Source organism: Drosophila grimshawi, unplaced genomic scaffold, assembly GCF_018153295.1.
Source record: "Drosophila grimshawi isolate 15287-2541.00 unplaced genomic scaffold, ASM1815329v1 contig_311, whole genome shotgun sequence".
Taxonomy (NCBI): Eukaryota; Metazoa; Arthropoda; class Insecta; order Diptera; family Drosophilidae; genus Drosophila; species Drosophila grimshawi.
Genome location: NW_025063098.1, coordinates 7220564 through 7241503, shown reverse-complemented (window position 1 = coordinate 7241503; position 20940 = coordinate 7220564). Strand labels below are relative to the sequence as shown.

At 38.2% G+C, this 20940-nt stretch overlaps 1 protein-coding gene across 1 annotated transcript in view; it reads left to right on the top strand.

Annotated features, from left to right (window-relative positions):
• The first annotated feature begins 697 nt into the window (after positions 1-697).
• LOC6564226 (headcase protein) overlaps positions 698-20940 on the top strand; it is a 96413-nt gene continuing 76170 nt past the window's right edge. The window contains 1 exon segment of the mRNA XM_001990074.2: positions 698-2099. Coding sequence (XP_001990110.2) covers positions 790-2099 — 1310 coding nt within the window. The 5' untranslated portion in view covers positions 698-789.

The following is a 20940-nucleotide window of genomic DNA, read 5'->3' as shown; positions in this document are numbered from 1 at the left end:
ACGACACAATACGAAACGTGTATGCGTCTGTGTTGCCTCTGCCGGCTGCAGCGCGCCGCTTTTACGTGTGTGCATGTGTGTGTGTGTGTGTGTGTGTTTGAATTTCATTTTCAGTTTGGTGTTCGTTGCTTGGTCGCTCGGGTCGTCGTGTGTACCGTTCGTTTCATTTAGTTGGAATTTCGCTTTTGATCTGGTTGGTTGTGTTTTTTGCATCGCTCTCCGTTCGCCGTACGCCGAAAACACCAAACTCAATTGGAAGTGAGCAAAAGGCAAAGCGACGAAAGAATGCAAAACAAGCGAAGAACATCATAAAAACAACGGCATCGAATACGTTTTATTTATTCAATTCAATTCCTGCTCACCAAACATATATCTAAAATGTAATAATATTCATTCAAAAGCAATCAGAAAAGTGTAGTGTAAAAAGAAGACGAAGGAGAACAAACAACAAACAAATTAAGACATAAAAACAATTTAATGTGCGTGTTGTGTGTGCGACCAAAAGAAGAAAAAAACAAAACAAAAAACATGTAAAAAAAAATTATAATAAAAAATAGAAGACTTAAGTAACAATTTTTTGATACAATTTGTAAACTCAGCTCAGGTATAAATTTAGCAATAAACAAAAAAATAATCAACTACAAAAATAGACTGAAATTTTTGTGTACACATTTTTATACAGGAAAAAGAAAAACAAAAAAATAAAAATATATTAATAATAATAGATAAGATGCCAAGTGGAAATTTAGCATAAAACAAAAAAAAAAACGACAAACACGTGCAACATTTATGGCGCCGCGACGCAACAGCAGCAGCGGCAACAACACCCAACAGCAGCATCAACACCAGCAGCAGCAGCAACAACAACATCATCACTTGCAACACGAGCAGCAGCAGCAACAATTGCAACAGCAGCAACAGCAACAACAACTCTACGCAATTATGGCGCCCATGCAACAAAAGCTGAGCGTCGGCGTTCAGTTGACGCGCTGCTGCTATCCTAACGGTGAATGTGCGAAAATGGATGCATTGATAGCGTTGGACGAAACTGGGCTGGCGGACTGTGTCCGTGTGTTGTGCAACAACGAGAATTGCAACGTGGGGCAATATATGCATCGCGACTGCTTCGATCTGTGGGAGGCGGGCGTGTTGCAACAGCTGAAGGGAAGTGCGCGTGGACGCAGCTGGTCGCAACAGCAGCGGGTGCAACAGTTGTGGCAGAAGAAGGGCTACGATCTGGTGTCGAAGAATTGCAGTTGCAAGTGCGGCCGGGGACAGTTGCGCAAGGATCTCGAGTGGCCGCCAAATGGGGTATGCTTCACGGCGCCGCGTTCCCTCATCGATGTGGTGGCCGATGACGAGAAGGGCAAGAACAGCAGCAAGAAGAAGAAGCGCAATCGCAACAGTGGCAACAACAACAATGGCAACGGTGGCAACAGCAACAACAACAACAACAACCAGCAGAAGCAGGGAGTCGCCTTGGCGCCACTCAACACAAACGGCGGCAACTTGACGCCCAATCCCAATGTGGGCGTCATTGGCTCCGGCTTGCCACACAACAACAACAACAACAACAGCAATGGCAACATCAGCAACAACAATAACAATATTGCCACATTGCAACCGAGCGTGGTGGCAACACTGAGCAACATACTCAACAGCGGCGTTGGCAGCGGTGGCAACAATGTGTTGGGCCTCGATTTGCGAACTCGCGCCGGCAGCCTCTCCTCCTCCAGCGGCTCCAGCTCCCCCTCGGCGTCCCAGTCCAGCGGAGACATTTCCCTATCGCCAGTGCAGCAGCAACAGTTGCAACAACAGCAGCAGCAACAGTTGCACTTGCAACAGCAACAACAACAACAGCAACAATTGCAGCTGCCGCCTGCTGCAGCCACAAACAACAATTTCGCTGGCAGTCTGCTGCTACAACACAACAGCAACAACAGCAGCAACAGTGGTTTGGGCCTGCCCAAGCATGTCCTGGAACTATTGCCTGTTTTGGCCAACATCAGCAACTTCAAGCCGCCGGCCAGCTACGATCAGCAACAATTGGTGCAACAGCAGAAGAACAAAGAAGTCGAACTCTACTCGGAGCGTGTGCGGTAAGTTAACAATCCCCACGTGCCTCTAACGCCTCCCTACACCCACCGTCCCCTCACCCTCTCTTTGCAGTCCACCTGCAGAAATTTCTTCAAATTTCCCCAACATGTGCGCCCAATGTCAATAATAATTCAAAAATGTATCCATGCGAAAAACAAAGTGAAGAAAAATAATAATTTACAAAAAAACAAAACTATCAAAAACACTTCCGAACAAATTCAAGAAAATTAGAAAAATGCAAATTATAAAAATAGTGATAATAAAAATAAATAAATTCCATTTAAATTGCCAAGCAGTATTTAGTTAGATATTCTCACTAAAAATAAATTTAAAATAAGCTTATATAATACAAAAATAAAATAAATAGAATTGTTTATTCTACTAATAATATTTCGCGATTATTATTTTCTATTCATAAATTTGAAACTACATTTTCAATTAGATGTAGATGCAAACGCTTCGCAAAGAATTCTAAACTCAAATTTATCTAAGATTTTGCGTAAATTAAAATTTTAATTTTTCAATTTGACGGAATTTTATGCTAACAGAATATAAAAAAAAAAAATAAATCAGTCAAAACACACAAAAATGTCACAGAAGGCAACAATTTACTTACCTGCAGATGGGTAAAAATATTTTATTTAATTTTTGTATAGAAAGAAATTATCAAAATTCTGGCAATAAATTCGAATTTAAATGTTTTAGCATTTTTTTTGTGAATGATTAATTAGAATTTTTAGAAATATATTTACGACGTTCGACCTTCCTTATATTCGTTTGATTTACATATAGAATATTGTTAAAAATATTGCTTATGAATTATCAAATTTACATATAGCTATTATTAGAAATATATCTAAAAATCTCTTCAATTTGCATATAGAATTTTTTTGTTGAAGAATATCTTAATTAGATTTTTACATATTTCTTCAATTTACGCATAAATAAATAAATTCACTCAATTTATACATTATAAGGCATATATTTTTGCGAAAGATTGCTTAACGTTCTTAATGATTCCATTAATATTAGCCAAGTTTTTATAAATTCCGATTAATTGGATATTATGTGGTAAATAATTTTGTTGACGCGATCTTCTTACTTTTGTTGGGCAGTGTAATTAAACAATTGTTTGTTTGTTTGTTTGTTGACTTTGGGCGATCTCTCAACGCTTATATAACCTTGATATTCCCTTTGCCCGAAAACCCCAACGCGATTCTTTCGCTCGCTGTGAACAGCTGGGGGAAAACAAAATAAAAACGACTAAAGTTAATTCAATATTTGTTACATGCATACACAATTTCTGTATATGTGCATATTTATATTATTGCATTAAATTAAGTCTGTTCTTTATTCACTCTCTCTCTCTCTCTCTCTCTTTTCTTTCTTAATTTTTGTGTTAAGCACTTTCGAGGAAGTTGCTCACCACTTGCATTATGCAAATAAACCAGACTCACTGACACTACTCGTTCCCTCTCCCTCGCCCTCGTGCTCCCTCTCTCTTTATCTAGTGTTATCTGTTTCATTCGCTCACTTGCCGATCGCATTCTGTTTGGCGAATTTCATGCGCTTTAGCATTCTGCTCGTTGTTTCCTTTTTGGTCGCACATTTATTATTTATTTATATACACACACACAGACGTACACAAGTATGGCTGTGTTTGTACTTGTATTACGAGTTTCACTTTTATCGAATTCAGTTTTATAATTTGCTTCTCTTTTTTTTGTTTTTCTTTCTTCGCTTGCCGCTGCTTTATCTTTATGTGTGTGTTTTTATCCACGACTTTGGGTCAAGGTTTGGCCCGTTCCCTGCGCGTCTTCTTCTACTCCTCCTCCTGCTCCCTTCATTCTACAGTGTTGCAAGCGCGAATTGAAGGTTTGCGCCGACACTTTGTCAGATTGCGACGCTGACGCATATGTTAAATCATAAGAAATATTAATAAGAAAAAAATAGCCATATACACATTTATTTTTTCGTTATGCCCAATTTTAATATTTCCGTTTCTCAAATCGAATACGTCGTCGGGCACATTCAAATTTATTCCAGCTCGATAAAAAAAAAGAACGAATGTATGCCTTTGTGTGAGTGTGTGTGTGTATGTGAGCTCGTCGAAAAGCAAAACAAGCAGTAAAACGCCGAAAATCAACAACACGACGAAGAAGAAGAAGCCACCGCACAGTACGAATAGTAAAAGAAAAAAAGAATTAGATCGTGTTTGTATTTTTGGTTGTGGCCCTCTTTGCTTTTATTTCTTGTTGTTTTTCATTGCTTCTCTCATTTGCTACACACACACACACACACATTCGTACACATGCGCTGGAGTGTTTTTTTTTGTTCTCTTGTTCTAAACAGCACGATCCCCCCTCTCCCCGTTGAAGAGCACTTTGTTTCGAACTTGAGCCTGTGCCGAATATTTAGCCGAGATTATGCTTTCCCTTCCTTTATTATTGCTCTTTCAAGTAGGTTCGCTTCGTGGCGCAACCCTCGAGAAACAACAAAAAAAAATACATCAAAGCGTCGAAGAACGAAAAAACAACAACAACAAAAACTTCTAATTCCTTCTAAGGCGGCGTATTCATTCTTTTTTTTATTTTTTGCTTGCCTTCTTTTTTTTTGTGTTGAGTTGTGCTTGCTGTTGTCTTGTCCAGTTTTCAAGGCCGCGATATTTGTTTTCATTTTTTGCTCGCTTTTGCCGTTGCTTGCCTGCCTCTTCTTGCTGCTGCTGCTCTTGTTGTTGTTGTTCAGCTTTAATGTGTTTCTTCTCTGCTCTGCTCTGTTTTCTGATTTGATTTTTATCTTTTTTTTTGCTTTGAGCGCACAATATCCGCGCCCATGCTACTCTCTCTCTCTTCCTCTCTCGCTCTCTCTAAAATTTTACTCTTGTTGTTTGTGCATTGCATTTAGCCTGCTGCTTATCATTAAAGAAAAAAAAAACAGAAAAACCGGCTGATTTGTGTTATTTTCGTTTGCGTTTTATTTAATTCATAAAAGCCGCTTTTTATCGCTTTTCTGGTTTTGTTTTTGTTTTGCTGAATTTATTTTCGGTCGCTATTTTTAGCGCCACACAACTTAAACTTATGCTTTTTTTATATTTTGTTTTGGTGATAAACAAACATTTGAAAGCATTTTCCTTACTTTCAATTTGCAGTTCTCTCTCTCTTTCTCTCGCTCTCTCTCTCTCTCTCTCCCTCTCGCTCTCCCATTAATGATGCTGCGGAGAGCGCCTAAGCTGTAAACTTTACGGCACACACAAACAAACACATAGACTTGCACTCTTCTCACTCCCACTTATGTCTTTATTGTGTGTTTGCCGGTATTTTCTTTATGTGTGTTCGTCGTTCAATGTCAAGGTTGAGACTCATTTTGTGTATTCATTTTTTTTTCTCTGCTGGGCGTTTGTTTTTATGATTTTTATTTTCTGCTGCTCTTTCGCCTGCCTAAAGCAAAACTTTATTGTTTTTGCTTTTTTTTCTTTTCATTTGTTTGTGCAGAAAGCTCTTCCTGTTTTTGAAGTACAGCAATAACAAAATATGAGAAAAGCAACAACAACGGGCTGACAGCCTGTAGATTTCTCTCGCTGCTTTGTCTGCAGAATGATTTATGTGTGCCTGCGCCCTCCCTCCACCACCCGCTCCCCCACTCTGTTGTGATTAGTCATGCTCGATGTGATCCCAACCTCCCCCATGCCAAGCAAAATTCAAATGTTGTGGCCCATCTCTTCGCACCCACGTGTTGCGAGTTCCATTCAGTTCCGTCGCGTCAGTCGTGTGCTGATAATCTATGGCACACCCCCTCTGCCTCCCCCCACCCCATCTGCAAATAACTTGTTCTTTGCGTAGGTGCTGCGTGCGTTCTGTTTCTATATTTTCCCTTAGCGCCAAATAAAATCGCGAACTTTCTTGAGCCGGAAAAATAGAAACAAAACACAAAAAATATTGCTCACACAATTGCAAATAAATTGCGCAAGGCACAACGACGACGACGACGACGAGAAAGAATATGCGAATACAAATAAAATGAGCAGCAAGCACAGAAACGAGAATAAAACACTTACAATGTGTCTACTACGGATTTGTTTTTATCGACACGCCACACCAGGCCCAAAATGTTGCCAACACACCTCCACCCGCCCCACGGATCCGCGGAAGTGAACGGGTTCGGTGTGAAAAATTATACAATTTAGCAAATGGGCAAATGGAATGCTGGCGACGGGGCTCGACTAAAATATACCACGTACTATTGCTATGTAATATGTATTGTGCAGTAAAACAAACTGTTCCAAGTCGAGTGGAATCAGTATTCATAATACCATATTTCATAATAATAAATGTTTATATTGATTTACACTATATATTTTAATCATTCTCATAAAATGGCCAAATCTTATGCATTAATCGATTATCGACATTGGCAGATGCCGATTGGTTGATTAAATATACAAAAATCATCGTTCGCATCATCCTTAGTTGGAAATGTGCCTAAATATTTATAAACATTAATCGAACATGTTATCGATAAATATCGATAAGTCTATCAGAAATATAAATTGATAATTTGCATAATATATGATAGGAGTCTTGCACACTTCATATGCATTAGTCGATCCATAAATATATATATACTCATCGATTACGTTATCGATAGGCTAATCATTAAGTAATCTTTAGTTGGATGTATATGTATTTATTTACAACAATCGATTATTGAATCGAATTCAATATCGATAACCTGATGTATGCCTTACAAATATAGCAGGTTACATAATCCCCATTTAGTCTGCTTTACCCCTCGAAGACTCTGTGCCTTTTGTAGCATTCCGCAAATTAACAAATTTCGCACGACTTTTGTTGTTGTTTTTGTTGAATTTGACGTTGATGTTGACGTTGGGCGGCGGCTGGCAGTCGTCTTGGACTGCCCACCCAATCTATCTAAATACATGTTTATGTATGTGTGCATATATATGTATATATATATATATATGTATATACATCGGATTGCATATGTGTTTGAGTGTAGTAAAAATTATGAAATACTGTTGGAGAGAATCAGTTGCGTCCCTCGCCAAACGCCAGATGTCATTTGAAAAGTGTATTTGTATTTCGAAATCGCTTGGTCGGGGATGTTATTTATTCATTTAGTACATATGTATGTATGTATTTATATACATTCAAACATACATACATTTATACATATTACTAATTGAGCACGTACGAAAACTGTCGTCTAGACGTGAAGCATAAAATCTGCAATGTAACAAATTTATTATTGCGGAAGCAAAATGCCATTGCATCAATTTTTATTTGTTGTTTTCTTTTTTGTTTTTTTTTTTAATGTGGAAAATTGAAATAGGTTCACTTGGTAGTAGTGCCAACCAGCAGTATACGCAAATCGAGCAACAATGTATGCCTAGCTTGTCTAAGGTTAGGTTTTTGTCTATAAAAAGTAGATAAACTGTGGCATTTCAGAGTCATAGAGTACCAGGCAGTCTTTTAAGTCATCTAAATTGAGGAAACATACAAAACGATAAACCTTGGCTCAGAAATATTTTCCGGTAAGGAAATCTTGCAAATCGCCTTTGGAAGAATATGAAAATATTGAGTCTCTGAGCAGCAGCAACAAATAATGGAAAATCCCACAAACCATTTGCAAAATTAAAATGTATAAGAGGAGTGCTGCCCAAGTAGGAGCGGTGCATGTATCCTTTATTTAATACTAAATGCAGTGCCTGCCACACCCCCCGTCGCCTCACTTGTGGTGGCACCAACCCAAGCAATCTTTCAACTCCTCATCGAATCCTTCCTTGCTGCCCACACAATACACACCTGACCACAAAAGCTATTAATGAAATCTTTGCCGAATACGCACCCATTCCTTGCACCTCCCCTCCCCTCACTGGAACACCCAGTGGGAACGAGTTGCTTACAATAATATATATACACTTGGAAGCTTATATCTTTATAATTTAGTCTCTTATTGCGAGCATCGAAATTCTCGAAAACGGAGATATTTTTATCGATTAAATGAAATAAGGCGTGCAGAAGTACGTCTCTGACATGTGCATATCTTATGACACCTTACTTCTATTGACTTCTCACAGGATTATCAAATATTATTGCTCAGTTAACTATATACAAACACAAACTAATCACGTAATTAATTTGTATGCTAACTGCATGGCATTGGAAGGGACAAAGTCATGTGCTTCATATAGAGTTACGTTGAATATGCTGCAACTGGGATAGTTATGCATATGTATTGTGTACTTATTCATGTATCGTTTTCTGTTTCTCTTTCGGTTGTGAGTCTGTTTGAGCCTACGCCTACGACACACACACACACACACACACATACATGCACACACACATGCATACACACACATGCATCGAACGGCGCATGTCTGACGGAGTCGCCTCCATGCACTCTCCGCTCTTCATTTTCCACTCGCAGTCGCATTTTCATTGCCAACAGACAATGCCAGGGCAACTCCAGCTACACACTTGCACCTACAACTACACCCACCAGCAGCAGCAGCAGCAGCAGCAGCTGCAATATCAGTACACACACACACACACACACACACTCGTGCATGCCATATGTGTGTGTGTGTGCATTTATATTGCGGCTCTTTGCGGGCTTTGGCAACTTGAAAGGCTTCAGTTGGCTCAGCATTTTGTTGTTGTTGTTGTTGCTGTTGCTGTTGCTGTTGCTGCACGCAAAAACACTCCGCTTGCCTCCTGTGGCCCCAGCATGTTGTGTGTGTTGGCCTTAAGCCAGCGTCTCCTGCTATGCATCTGTGTGTGCTGTTATCTGTCTGCTCATTGTGTGTGTGCTTTTAGGCTTTTGTGCGAGCCAAACGAGGCGAGGCCCAGACCCAGACCCAGACCCAGACTCAGTGCGAGGCCCTGAACCAGACCCAGGACCAGAACCAGCAGTGGCCAGGCTCATAGTACGCAGTTGTTGGCTGCCACGCCGCTGCAAGCTGAAAATGCAATCAATATTGTTGGCCCATTGTTGTTGGTTTGTTGCCTTAATGTTGTTGTTGTTGCTGCTGTTGTTGTTGCTGCTGTTGTTGTTGCTGTTGTTGAGCAGCTGCCAGACACAAAAACGCAACATGAAAAAAGCAAAAAAAAAAAGAGAAAAAAGTAAAAAATAAAACTGGCAACAGTAAAAGCGAGGCTCGTAAATGAAAGCAGCGCTCTAAAGGAAAGAATGAAAAATTCTACATGCCACACACATGTACAAACACAGACACACACACATATATATATATATATATATTTGAATACACTCATACACGCATTTTTATTCGTATGGAAACGTTTTTTTTCTTGCACAAATAAAACCAAAAATTGTTTGCTGCATGCAATTGCCCCTTGAGGCCCACCCAGCTTCACAATGCCAACAACAACAACTGCAACAACTGCTGCACTCACACACACACACACACACAGTCACACATACATTCAGTCATTCATAGGGAGCACTCAGCTCAGTTGGCCGTGTTTGTTTGTGCCCTATTTGATATCCATTAAAACGATTCAGTTGCCACTTTTACTCCCAACTCGTTCTATGCAATTTTAATGCAACGTATGTGTGTGTATGTGTGTGTGCGTGTGTGTGTGCGTGTCTCTGTCTATTGGTATGCATTTGATTTGCAATTTGTGTCGCTTGCATCCTTTTCTGTCAGTGTCCAGTCTTATTTGTTTATTAGTTTAGGGCACAGTTGCAATTCTCTTTTATCGAGTGCAAAGTGAAAGGGCGGCAGTAATAGGGGTTGGTGGCGGGGGGTTGGTAGTGGAGAGGAGTTAAGGCTGTTTTAGGCGCTCTTCATAAATCCATTTTTTTTTTTTTTAAAAGCAGATAGTCAGGCTCTGATATATATATTCGACAAGCAGGAGCAACCATTTTGGAAGCAAAAATGCTTAGTTGGTTTAAGTTCATATTAGAAATGCCTTAAAATATTTTGTATATTCATATGAATTATATATTATATGAATTATTAGAATAGATGTTTATCAAGCATAAGAAATATTTAATTTTATAACAATTCTTTTTAGATTTTTGTCATTGAATTTATTGTTTGTTTATATTTAAAAATAATTTATTTTCGAAATATTTAAATTTTTAAGAATTTCTAAGATACGCTTTGGATTAATGGGAAAAATGTGTAATGAACTTGCACAGAAGTATATAAAGAAGAAGGAGGCGTTCTCTGTATAAAGAAGCTGATCCCAGATTCTATAAGAGCTATAATAAGTCTCGTATACCTTATCGATAAATATCGATTTCCGATAGTAATAAAAGTCACTTTTGTAAAGATATAGATATTTTATTGAAACATTTTCATATAAAACAAAATATCATCAGCAAGTCAAGTGTTCAGGGAATTCCAAAGTCGAGCTCTCTCGACTAGAACATTTGAACTTTTATTTTGATTTATGGGTATTCATGCGCATAGTGTTCAACGTGGTCTTTTTTTGGCTCGAAATTCGCAAATGACCAAAAATGCAATTAATCTGCGCTCGCAAGCGTTGAAATGCAATCAGAAAATGGCGATTGATGCACTGCCTCCATTTCTGGTTGGGATCTGCTGTTGATTCTAATTGCGGCAACGACGCACATTTCACTCATTGCTTTTTTGATAAGCCTGTAATTAATATGTGTGCGAGTGTGTGTGTGTGTGTGTGAATTGTAATTGTAATTGTAATTGTAATTGCAGTGCGACTCGCTTGTTTATAAATTGTGTATTGCCTTGCCGGGTGGATTAACAAATTTGGTAGCAGTTTCGTTTCGGTTTTATGCGCTGAACTGCATCATATGCTTGACGATCGAGAGGCACGCCCCTTGCTGCTGAGGCAGTGGCAGAGGCATTAAAAGACGCAACAGCAATAACAACAACAACAGCGGAAATATGTTCGTATTTATTTATTTTGCTGTTTCATCGTAAAAATAATTTGCTTTTATTGCCATACGAAAAAAAAAAAAATTAAAAGAAAAGAGCACAGGACCCATTTCCAAGACGCAATCATTGCTATGGCTGCCAATGTTGCATGCAACAACCAACAAAAAAAAAAGGCAATCGTAACGCGATGTTTTTGTTTTTGTTGTTTGGTTTTTTCTTCACTTTTTTAATGTCCTCGTCATGCTGCTTTGGGGCCAGACTTTAATTTTGGGTTGCGCGGAAAATCCGCAAATCAACGCCACATGCGCTCGCATTAACCAAAAAATAAAACTGTGTGTTGCACTACAGTGCAATACATGCAACGGCTGCAGCATGATTGGTCCTTGGGCATATATATATATATATATATATATATATATATACTTTTTTTTATATATGTAATTTCCTTTGCTGCGAGCTGACTTTCTTCTTTGACCCTCTCCGGCATTTATTCAATTAAACAAAACGCAAAAGTTGTTAACACAACAAAGCCAAGAGTCGAAAATAAAACCCGTCTAGGTACAGAGCATATGTCTTTCTCTCTCTATCACTCTCTCTCTGTCTATCTCTTGCCCCTCTCGAAACCGATCAAAATCATGAAGCGTCAAATTGTTATGAGCACAAGATGCAAAGATACAAATGACAATGGTTATCGCACAAGAAGCGCAATCAGTCGTGACACTGAAATGGCAACAGATGAGTGCGAGCGGGAGAGAGAGAGACAGAGAGAGAGAGAGAGAGATAGTGAGAACGAGTTTGATTGAAAGAGAGAAACAGAGACAGAGAGGGAGGGAGAATGAATCAGAGACAAACAAGCAGCAAACAGCAATCTAAACACTTGCTGACTGCAACTAAATAGTTATTATATAAGCATAAAGAATATGTTTGCCGCCAGCTAAAGAAAGAAAGCAGACACCCCTCAGCCCCCCTTCCCATGCACTCGTCCCTGCTCCTCGGCAAGTTGGCTCTATTTGGACTACTTGAGAGTGAACTAAACAAGCTAATAATCATAAAACCAAATGACTTTGAACGTCGAAACTGTCTCACACAATCTGTCTGTCTAGCTGTCCATCTGTCTGTCCTTTGACAGGATATAAGACAAGGACGAGCGAGACGCGTGTTGTGGCATACAGCAGCGTGTTGGGCGACAAAAAAATCATCAACATTATCATCATGATGGGTGTCGAGAGTGGCGATTAAAATTTAAGCTTCATTTGCGCTCTGCTCTTGTTGTGGGCGGTGTGCGTCTCGTTGTTGTTGTTGTTCTTGTTGTTGTTATTGCGTGGCGGGTGGGTGTGGCATTTGCAGCTGTGCATGCCTCGCTGCCCCACCAACAAGCTGTCATTGAGTAGGTGTCAATAATCGTTGGGGGTTTACTTCATATGTAAAATGCGTTTACAATCACCGTATATAGCAATCATAACTATAAGTGTACTTGTGGGAGATATCTCAGCAAACGAACTCAGTTGCTTGAGCAACAGCAAAGAGATTGGTAAATTTTCTTCAAGTGTGTTTTCTATTTAACAGCAGGAACAAGAGCATCAAGTGGAGGAAAATATACTCTTGAATTGTGTCTTTAGAGAAGCTGAAGGGCAACGTTAAAAATAATTTAAAATGTGTGTATTTTTCAAGGAAACACAATTTGTTCGTACTTTGTATATTAAACGAATTTAAATATGGAATTAATATATACAGAACTAAATTGTATCGCAAATTAGAATTTGTGAAAAATACGAATTTAATTTGGCTTTGCAAAAAATGTATTCTTTTTGCGAGGGTTGCAATCTCTATTGTGTTAATAGCACAGTTTAGCACTGCTGCCTGGTAATAAGTATAAAAATAGCTTTATATTAGTAGAGTTTAAATGTTAATGATCTGGTTTTCCGCTTTGCTCGCACTGCGAAGTTCAAGTGTCAATTAAATGAGCGGAAAATTTACTTGTTGCTCGGCATCGCAAACGAGACAACAACACACACTCCCACAAAACAAAATGACTTTCTCACGCCACAATTTGAGCTGTAATATAGCCAACCCAATCACCGATATAATTAATAATAACAATAACAACAACAACAAAAACAACAACAACAATACACACACTGCACACTTGCAAGTTGCAACAAAAAACACTTAAGGCCAATGAGCTCTGGCAATGATCGTTGCCGCTTCAACAACGATGACGATAATGACGATCACCATTGGCTTTTATTGCCTGGCGGCGCTTTGAGAGGCGGCGTTGAAATAAAAATTGCAACGTATCTATTGCAATAGCAGTTGCAACTGCGGCAGCAACAACAGTTGCAATATAGCTGTAACAAAAACAAATACAATAAATACAGCCAGGCAGTTTGTTGAACTTCTTGCCAGCTTGGGCAGCAAAGCAGGCGCCACCAACAATTAAAAATAAATGCTTAACGTTTAAGATCGAAACAACAAGAAAACAAAACAAAAAAAAAAATACAAATAAAACATGAGTAGAGAAGCAGCAGAGCCCCTTACAAAGTTGTCAGTTGATTCAATTAAAAAAAAAAAAAAAGAAACATAAACTACAACAGCCCAGCGACAAAGTTAATGAAATATGTGAGAGATCTTTAACAGCGTCGTCGTTTAACTAGTCTATATATATATATATATATATATATATATATATATACTGTGTGTATATATATATTTTATATATAAGCACACATGCTCATACATGTACACTATACTTAGTTGCTCTTAAAACGAGGCAACTTTCACTTTCGGTCATTTCGTGTGCCTGGGACAACGCGTCCCGTTCCCCTGCCTCCCCCCCCCCCCCCCCGCCCCCTGCGCCGTTGACAACAACTGAGTGGGGGGAAAAAATGATAATAAAAATGCAACATTTATTGCGATCGTCGTCTTTTTTTTTTGTATTTTTTTTTTTCTTTAGCGCTTGGCTTCACTTTCGTTTTTGGCTGTCGATAAAGTTTTATTTTACGAAATGCGCATAAAAATTGCATTTGCCATCGATTTGTATCAATAAAACATAAATTCAAAAACTGACTCAGGCCAAAGAAAGCAATAATAAAATTAAATGAAATAAACAGGAAAACAAGCCTTTCAACCGATGTAAAAAAATGAAGAATTTTGAATTCTAATTGAAGAAAATCAGCAAGTGAAACTTCATCTTAATTTTGTTCCTTTTGCCTGATATAAAAATATAAAAATTGATTCGTTTATTTGTGTTTTACAACGAAGATATCTCGCCTCACATTTCGTGACAGCAAACATAATACCCTCGACATACTGCTATATTTGTGGCATGATAAATATGCGTTTGTGGCCTATAAATAAATATTTACAGCATTTCTGCTGAGGCTCCACTGACCTGAAAATCAGCCCAATGTGTGTTATTGCTGCTCTTGTTGTTGTTGCTGTTGTTGTTGTTGCTTTATAATTGCAGAATGAACAACAACAAAAAAAAAGTGCTTTGCATAAATAAATGTTGAAAAGCGGCCGCGTAAATAAATAAAAAGTTCGCCTTTTGGCCATTTTGGCAAATGTCCTGCAATAATTTTTACAGCCCGCTGACAGTTGCGGCCATGAACAGCAACAATCACAATCAAGCAGGGGGGGGGCAGCAACAAAATGATGCTGCACATGGCCATGTTGCATGACTTTGTAAACTTGAAAGTCAGTTCGAAGTTCGAAACAAGTCGCTGGAGTCGTTTCTCTGTCCGTCTGTCCCACTGCAGCTTGTTTATGCACGCGATAAAATTGCTGTTAAGAAAAAAAATAAAACAAAAAAAAAAAAGAGTTCAAAAAATAACAACGAATATTCACTCTGTAAAAATAACAACAAAAGGCTTGTGGTTGCCGTTGCCCGTTTCTGTTGTTGTGGCATTGTAACTGGGCCTTAATCTTAAGGTAGCATCTGCTGATGGCTGACGCTATTTTTTTTTTTTTTGTTCTCCTTATAAACTTTTTTTTTTTCCAGCGCCTCAATGGCATTACATTGTCTGTGTGCGTGTGTGTGTGTGTTTGTGGCCGTGCCCATGGTCTTATCAGCTTATAAGTAGCAGCAGCAGAGGCCCAGGCCATTAATATCAGAAACAAGAGTATTATGAAATATGCAGGCGCTACATTTAAGCGGTTACAAAGAAAAGCCAAAAAGGAGTATAACTTTTAAATATATGTTTGAACTGAAAAGCTGGTATTCTTTTTTTTTTTTTTTTTTTTTTAACCAACATGAAGGTTTTTCTTTCTGAGCTGTTGGGATTCGTTTAATTTTTGATTTATGCTGCGATTACAACTGATAAAATATTCATGTATATGTATCACAGCTTATGTATTTTGTAAACTTAAGCGATGTATCTTTACTGCTTGAATGAGTTTTTTACAAGCTGAACCCGTTAAAAATAGAAAAAAAAATAATTGTATAATAAATTTGTAAATAGAGGTAACATCCAGAAAAAAGCACTTCCGAGTCCATATATATATATTCTTGATCAACCTGAAGAGTCGAGTCAATTTAGCTATGTGCGTCTGTATGAACGAGCCGATCTCAGAGACTATATCAGCAAGAGACTTAAAATTTGGAATAGAAGTTCATTTAATTTGTATCGATAAGTCAACCCGTTTCGTGAACATCGATATAAATCGATTTCTGATAACAATAAATTACATACTTGTACTATATAGATATATATACTACATACTTCATTAAGATCGGATAAGAAACTCACAGGCAAGAGCCATCCTACTAATTATTTAACAGCTCGATTCAGCAGCGAGTCTTCTAACTTAAAATTAATTATTCTCAACTTGAGTTATTTCTATTTGCTTGTTTGTGCAGAAGTTGTATTTAGTAATATTTTTGCAGTAGTAATTATTCAACATTATTTAGCTGCTTCTTGATAAATCTTTCGATATATATTTTCATGCGTTGTATCTTTCTTGTTTGCAGGTAAGTGAAGCTAAACTGTCTCAAGAGCTAGCTGGCGTCATCAGAGGGGTAATAAATCGCAGCAAATGGCTCTCGACTTTTGCTCTAATGGTGTGTGTTGGTGGGTAAGTTAAATGGGCTTACTTCAGTTGGCTAAGAAGATGAGCTCGGTACGATTTGTTGACGCTTTAAGTTAAACGCTCCCCGCGGCGCCATAAACTAGCATCTGCTGCGTGCAGCTGCAAGCGGCAAACGGCAAGCACTGAACAGTTAAGCACAATTTAATGGTTCAATGACATAATGAATATGCATCAGCCCGTTGCAAGAGCAGAGCAGACTAAGACGGTGGGGCGGCAGCCACAAGGAGTTTTTGCTGCTGTTGCTGCTGTTGCTGTTGCCTGCTAATTAGCTGCATTCATAATTTTTGTGCACATTATTTACATTCTAAGGATGATGGCAGGCAGCTTCTGGGACAGAATGGGAAAATAACCAGTCAGCCACCAGACAGGGATGCCACCAGACAGTTGCAGGAATGGGCTAAGACCGCAAAAGAGACAACGTTGTTTTTGCAACGCTGTTTGTCGTTGTTGTCGTACTCATCCTTGCACCTCATTCGTTGTCGTCATGGTTTGGCTTAGGTCTGCTGTTGGCTCTGGCTCCTTGTTGCAACAAAAGGCTCAGCCGGCAGTTGGCAGCAACTTATTTACAGTTATGCGCCGCATTTGCAAGCTGTAAGTTGGAACTCTTACAAGTAGCAAATCAAAAAAAAAAAAGAAAAAAAAAACAAGAGAAAAAGGGGCAAAAGAAAAAGTCAACGTGCAACTGAAACCAGTGGCAACACGAGACACACAACACACAGTGTTGTCTTGTCTTGCAACAGCGAGTGAAAAGTTTTTAATTGAAAAATTTTTAAAGTTTACATTTTATTGAACCATCAAGGAAAAAAAAAACAAGAGACGCAAAGCAAAACTTGGGCAAGTTTTCGAGTTTGGGGTTAAGTGTGGCGCGACCCAAGACGACAACAGAAGATGACAGCTTAAAATTGTAAAGAAAATATATACATTTGTATATATATATATATAAATATAAATGCGCTTGCATCAATGTGTCTGCGGTGGTGCTACGGCTTCCTGCGCAGCGGGTGCAGCTCCTCGTTGCTGCCACTGCCACTTAACTTAAGCGGCTTAGCATGCGCCAAAAGATTGCGCCTGGCAACGTGGCTCGTAAATAATGTAGCAACAACCGCCAAGCACCTGCTTAAGAGCCAAACTTTTGTATGTTGCCTGGCCTGTATGCTTTAATTTCATGCTTAGAGACGACGCCGCATGGAGCCTAGAAAAGAAGCCAAACGCCAACTGTGCATAATAAAATTCGCATCATTAAAATCGATAAAATATTTAAACGTTCGGCGCGCGCTATCAATTTTCATTTTCATTTTCATTTTTGTTATCCTGGCGCCAGCGAGCCAAGGACAAACACACGCAGACAGTTTTTCCGAGTGGACCCCAGACGACAGCAACAATCAGGGGCAGGGGCAACAGCGAGAGAGGGAGAGGAGCGGCGTCGAGCTGTTTCTGATTTATACGACTGCTGCAGCAGGAGGGGGGCAGGGTTATGGGTTTGTGTCGGGGTCAGACGCGCTAATTACGCGATCAACTCCAACGCTGGGGTCCACGCCCATCTTGTCGGAATGACAACGACTAGACATTTCATTCATTCATTCAACTTTATGACTCTGGCTGGCTGTCTGGCCCCAGCTGAATGTGTAACTTTTATTTTTCAATTTTTCAACTCTTTTTTTTCCATTTTTTTTATTTGGTTCTGTGTCCTGTGTGCAGCACTCGTCCTTTATTTTGTGGAACAGCTTTTTGTTGTTGTTGTTGGTCGTTTGGCCATTGTCAACGTTTACTCGCTGACATAATGCAAGACGAGACGAGGAATAGTTTTTGCCAGCGATTTAAAAAAAAAATGTTTTGTATTTTTTTTCGACCTGTCCTGTTTGCTTTTGCAATTAAGCATCCTGTCTGCATTTTGCATAATTGCACAGTGCCTGTCACTAATTATGGCCATTGTTGCTTCAGTCAACATTTATACGTACTTAAAAAATAAATCATTTTAAAAGCTGTTCGTCATTCAATATTGTCGAAAATCAATTATTCAAGCGCTGCATTGTTTATTGTTCATTTGTTAGTCATATTCTACACAAATTGTAAATATCATATAGTATATATATATATATATATATATATATTTGTACATACATATATAATTATATAGCCATATAAAAAGTCGCCGCACATTTGATTGTGGCCATAAAAAGCATTGTTCGCCAGTTGTCAAATGCCATTTTGCTGAATGCTTTTCTTACTGTGCGTGTTTTTTTTTCTCTTTTTTTTTGAGTTTTTATTTTTGTGCGACTTTAACTGAGCCTCATTACGTTGTCTTGGCCTGTCTCACTGTCAAATTACATTTGATTTGAAGTTACCAAATTTGTATATACGCCAGCAGTTAACTCTTTTTTTTTTCTACAAAACTTCGTTTGTGTGTCGAGATTGCATTTGAATTTAAATAGTTGAAATTATCATGATATTTTAATAGACGTTTATTTCTTTTTAATTAGTTGGTTCGTTTCATTAAGTTTTCTTTATTTTTTTATTTATAAGTTTTATTGTTCTTTAATTGCTGATATATGTGCTATATCTCAATGAAACGTGCCAAGGTTTCAATTGTTTTCATTTGAACTTCTTTCATTAAGATAATTCTTATTTTGCTTACATATTTTGTGTAAAGTTGTAAAAAATGCAAATAAAATACTAAAAGTCAGTATAGATTGGGTTCCCAATGCGAACCAAGTTTCTTAGGCATACTCTAAGTAGGGCCTTAAGCATACCCTAAGTATGCTACCAAGTTTCATTAGCATCCTATGCGAATTTTGATTACTTATCTGAGTATCAGATTTTATAACAATTTGTTACCAATTTGTAGTAATATACACTTATCCTATCTATTTGAATTACACTCTGCACTCGGTTGCATATTTTTTATTATACTTCAAACAGTATCTAAATTGCAATCGGGTCACGTTATATTAAATTAATATGTACACATAACTAGTTTTTGTATTTACATTTATTTTCAATAAATTTTTGTTGTTTTTTTTTTATATTATTTTTATTCATTTTTTTTTGCAATTTGAGTTGAAATTTATTATATTAGTCATAGGCCTGTGTTTTGGGGGCTCAGCTTGGTCTCAACTTGGTCAAACGAAACAAGTCGCTTAAATTGTGCGTTGTGTCTGTCGGCAATGGGGCAACAAATACAATTGCACAAAAAAACGTGCCACGCATGACAGTCACACACTGTCACACACACACACAAAAATACACATCGATGCCGCCCATTTAGTTACACGCCGCACGTTTGTTGCACTTTAAGGTAAATGCACTTTACATGCGGCGACGTCGCTGCGCTGCGCTGCTTTGCTTTGCATTGCTTTGCTGTCTGTCAAACAGTTAGGCGCTTGCCACATTGTTGGCTGGCTGGCCAAACAAAGTTTATGAAATATTCGCGACAATTTATGATTTTTAATTAACCATCCGAAACTTTCAATTTAGCAGGCGTGCATAAATATTTGCATATTGATACCAAAAGCTGCAAAAAATACAACAAAAAAAAAACAAAAAGCATTAAATCAAATTTCAATTTGCATTTTAAAAATACAAATAATAATAATAATCATAGCCAAAAAAAAAGAAAAAAAAACTGCTGCCCATTCAACTGTCAATTCAATTTAGTTGGCAAAAAATAAAAATCAAACAAAAACTACAAAAAAAAAGAAGAAAGAATACATACACTGCCCAGCCAGATAAACCAAAGCTGAAAAAAATTGACGCGTCTCAGAACTGTAGTGTGGTGTTGTATGGTGTATGATGATGGCTGGTTGGAAAAAGCGAAGCCTTGAAGTGTGCACACACATACACACACAGAGAGACACACACAGAGAGACACACACACATAGAGAGACACACACACATAGAGAGACACACACACTCGTACAGAGTACGTGCTTGGCATTTCATGGGCCGTATGAATGAAAACAAAGCATTGAAATATGGCAGCGCCCCCCTTCACCCTCATGCCTTCCCGTGCGCTCTCCTGGCACAACCCAACCCAGCCCATCATGCCATAAAGTAAATATTTAAAAATTAAAAAACCAAATGCAGACACGAACGCAAAGTGGAGCTTTTGCCCCTGACAGCCAGGCAGTTTCTTGTCTGTCTGTCTTTCTCTCTCTGTATGCCTGTTGGTCTGTCTGTGTGTTGGCATTTCCTAGAGTTCTTAAGCCCCCCTCGCTTTGTAATTGTTGTTGTTGTAGCTGTTGTAGTTGTTGTAGTTGTTGTAACCTTGCGCTTTGTTTCAGCGGCCATTAAACCACATAGACTGGCAAACAAATGTATAAGTATCTGTATTTCATTACACATATTTGTTGTAGACATAAACCCCCAATGAGTCTACGATTTCACTGTCAATATTGCGCATACGCCGTGTAGTAACTTTTTTATTTTTATTTTTATTGTATTTATATTTTATTTTTAAACAGACGTTAGCTTTGATTATTATTTTTTTTTTGTTTGTCTTTCCACTGCAATGCATGCGGCTCCGATAAACAAGCGACTAGATTGGAGAGGGGCTGTTTTATTAATCGTATCGAGTTGTGTTTTTGATGGATGCTCGTTTAATTGTTTAACGTTTTTTTTCAGGCAGAACGGGTGTAAGATAATGTTGTACAATCTGAGGGTACTGATAATTTTCATTATGGTTTTGGTTTCTTTAACTCTCTTATTGTTTTCAATTCTATTCATTTGTTTTTTGTGTGGGTTTTGCTTGTAATATTAAAATATTGAAAAGCTCAGTTCTTGGAAACCAATTCAATTTAAAAAGAATGTTATTGTGTTATATTTTTGATTATGTTTAGATTAATGGTACAATTTTA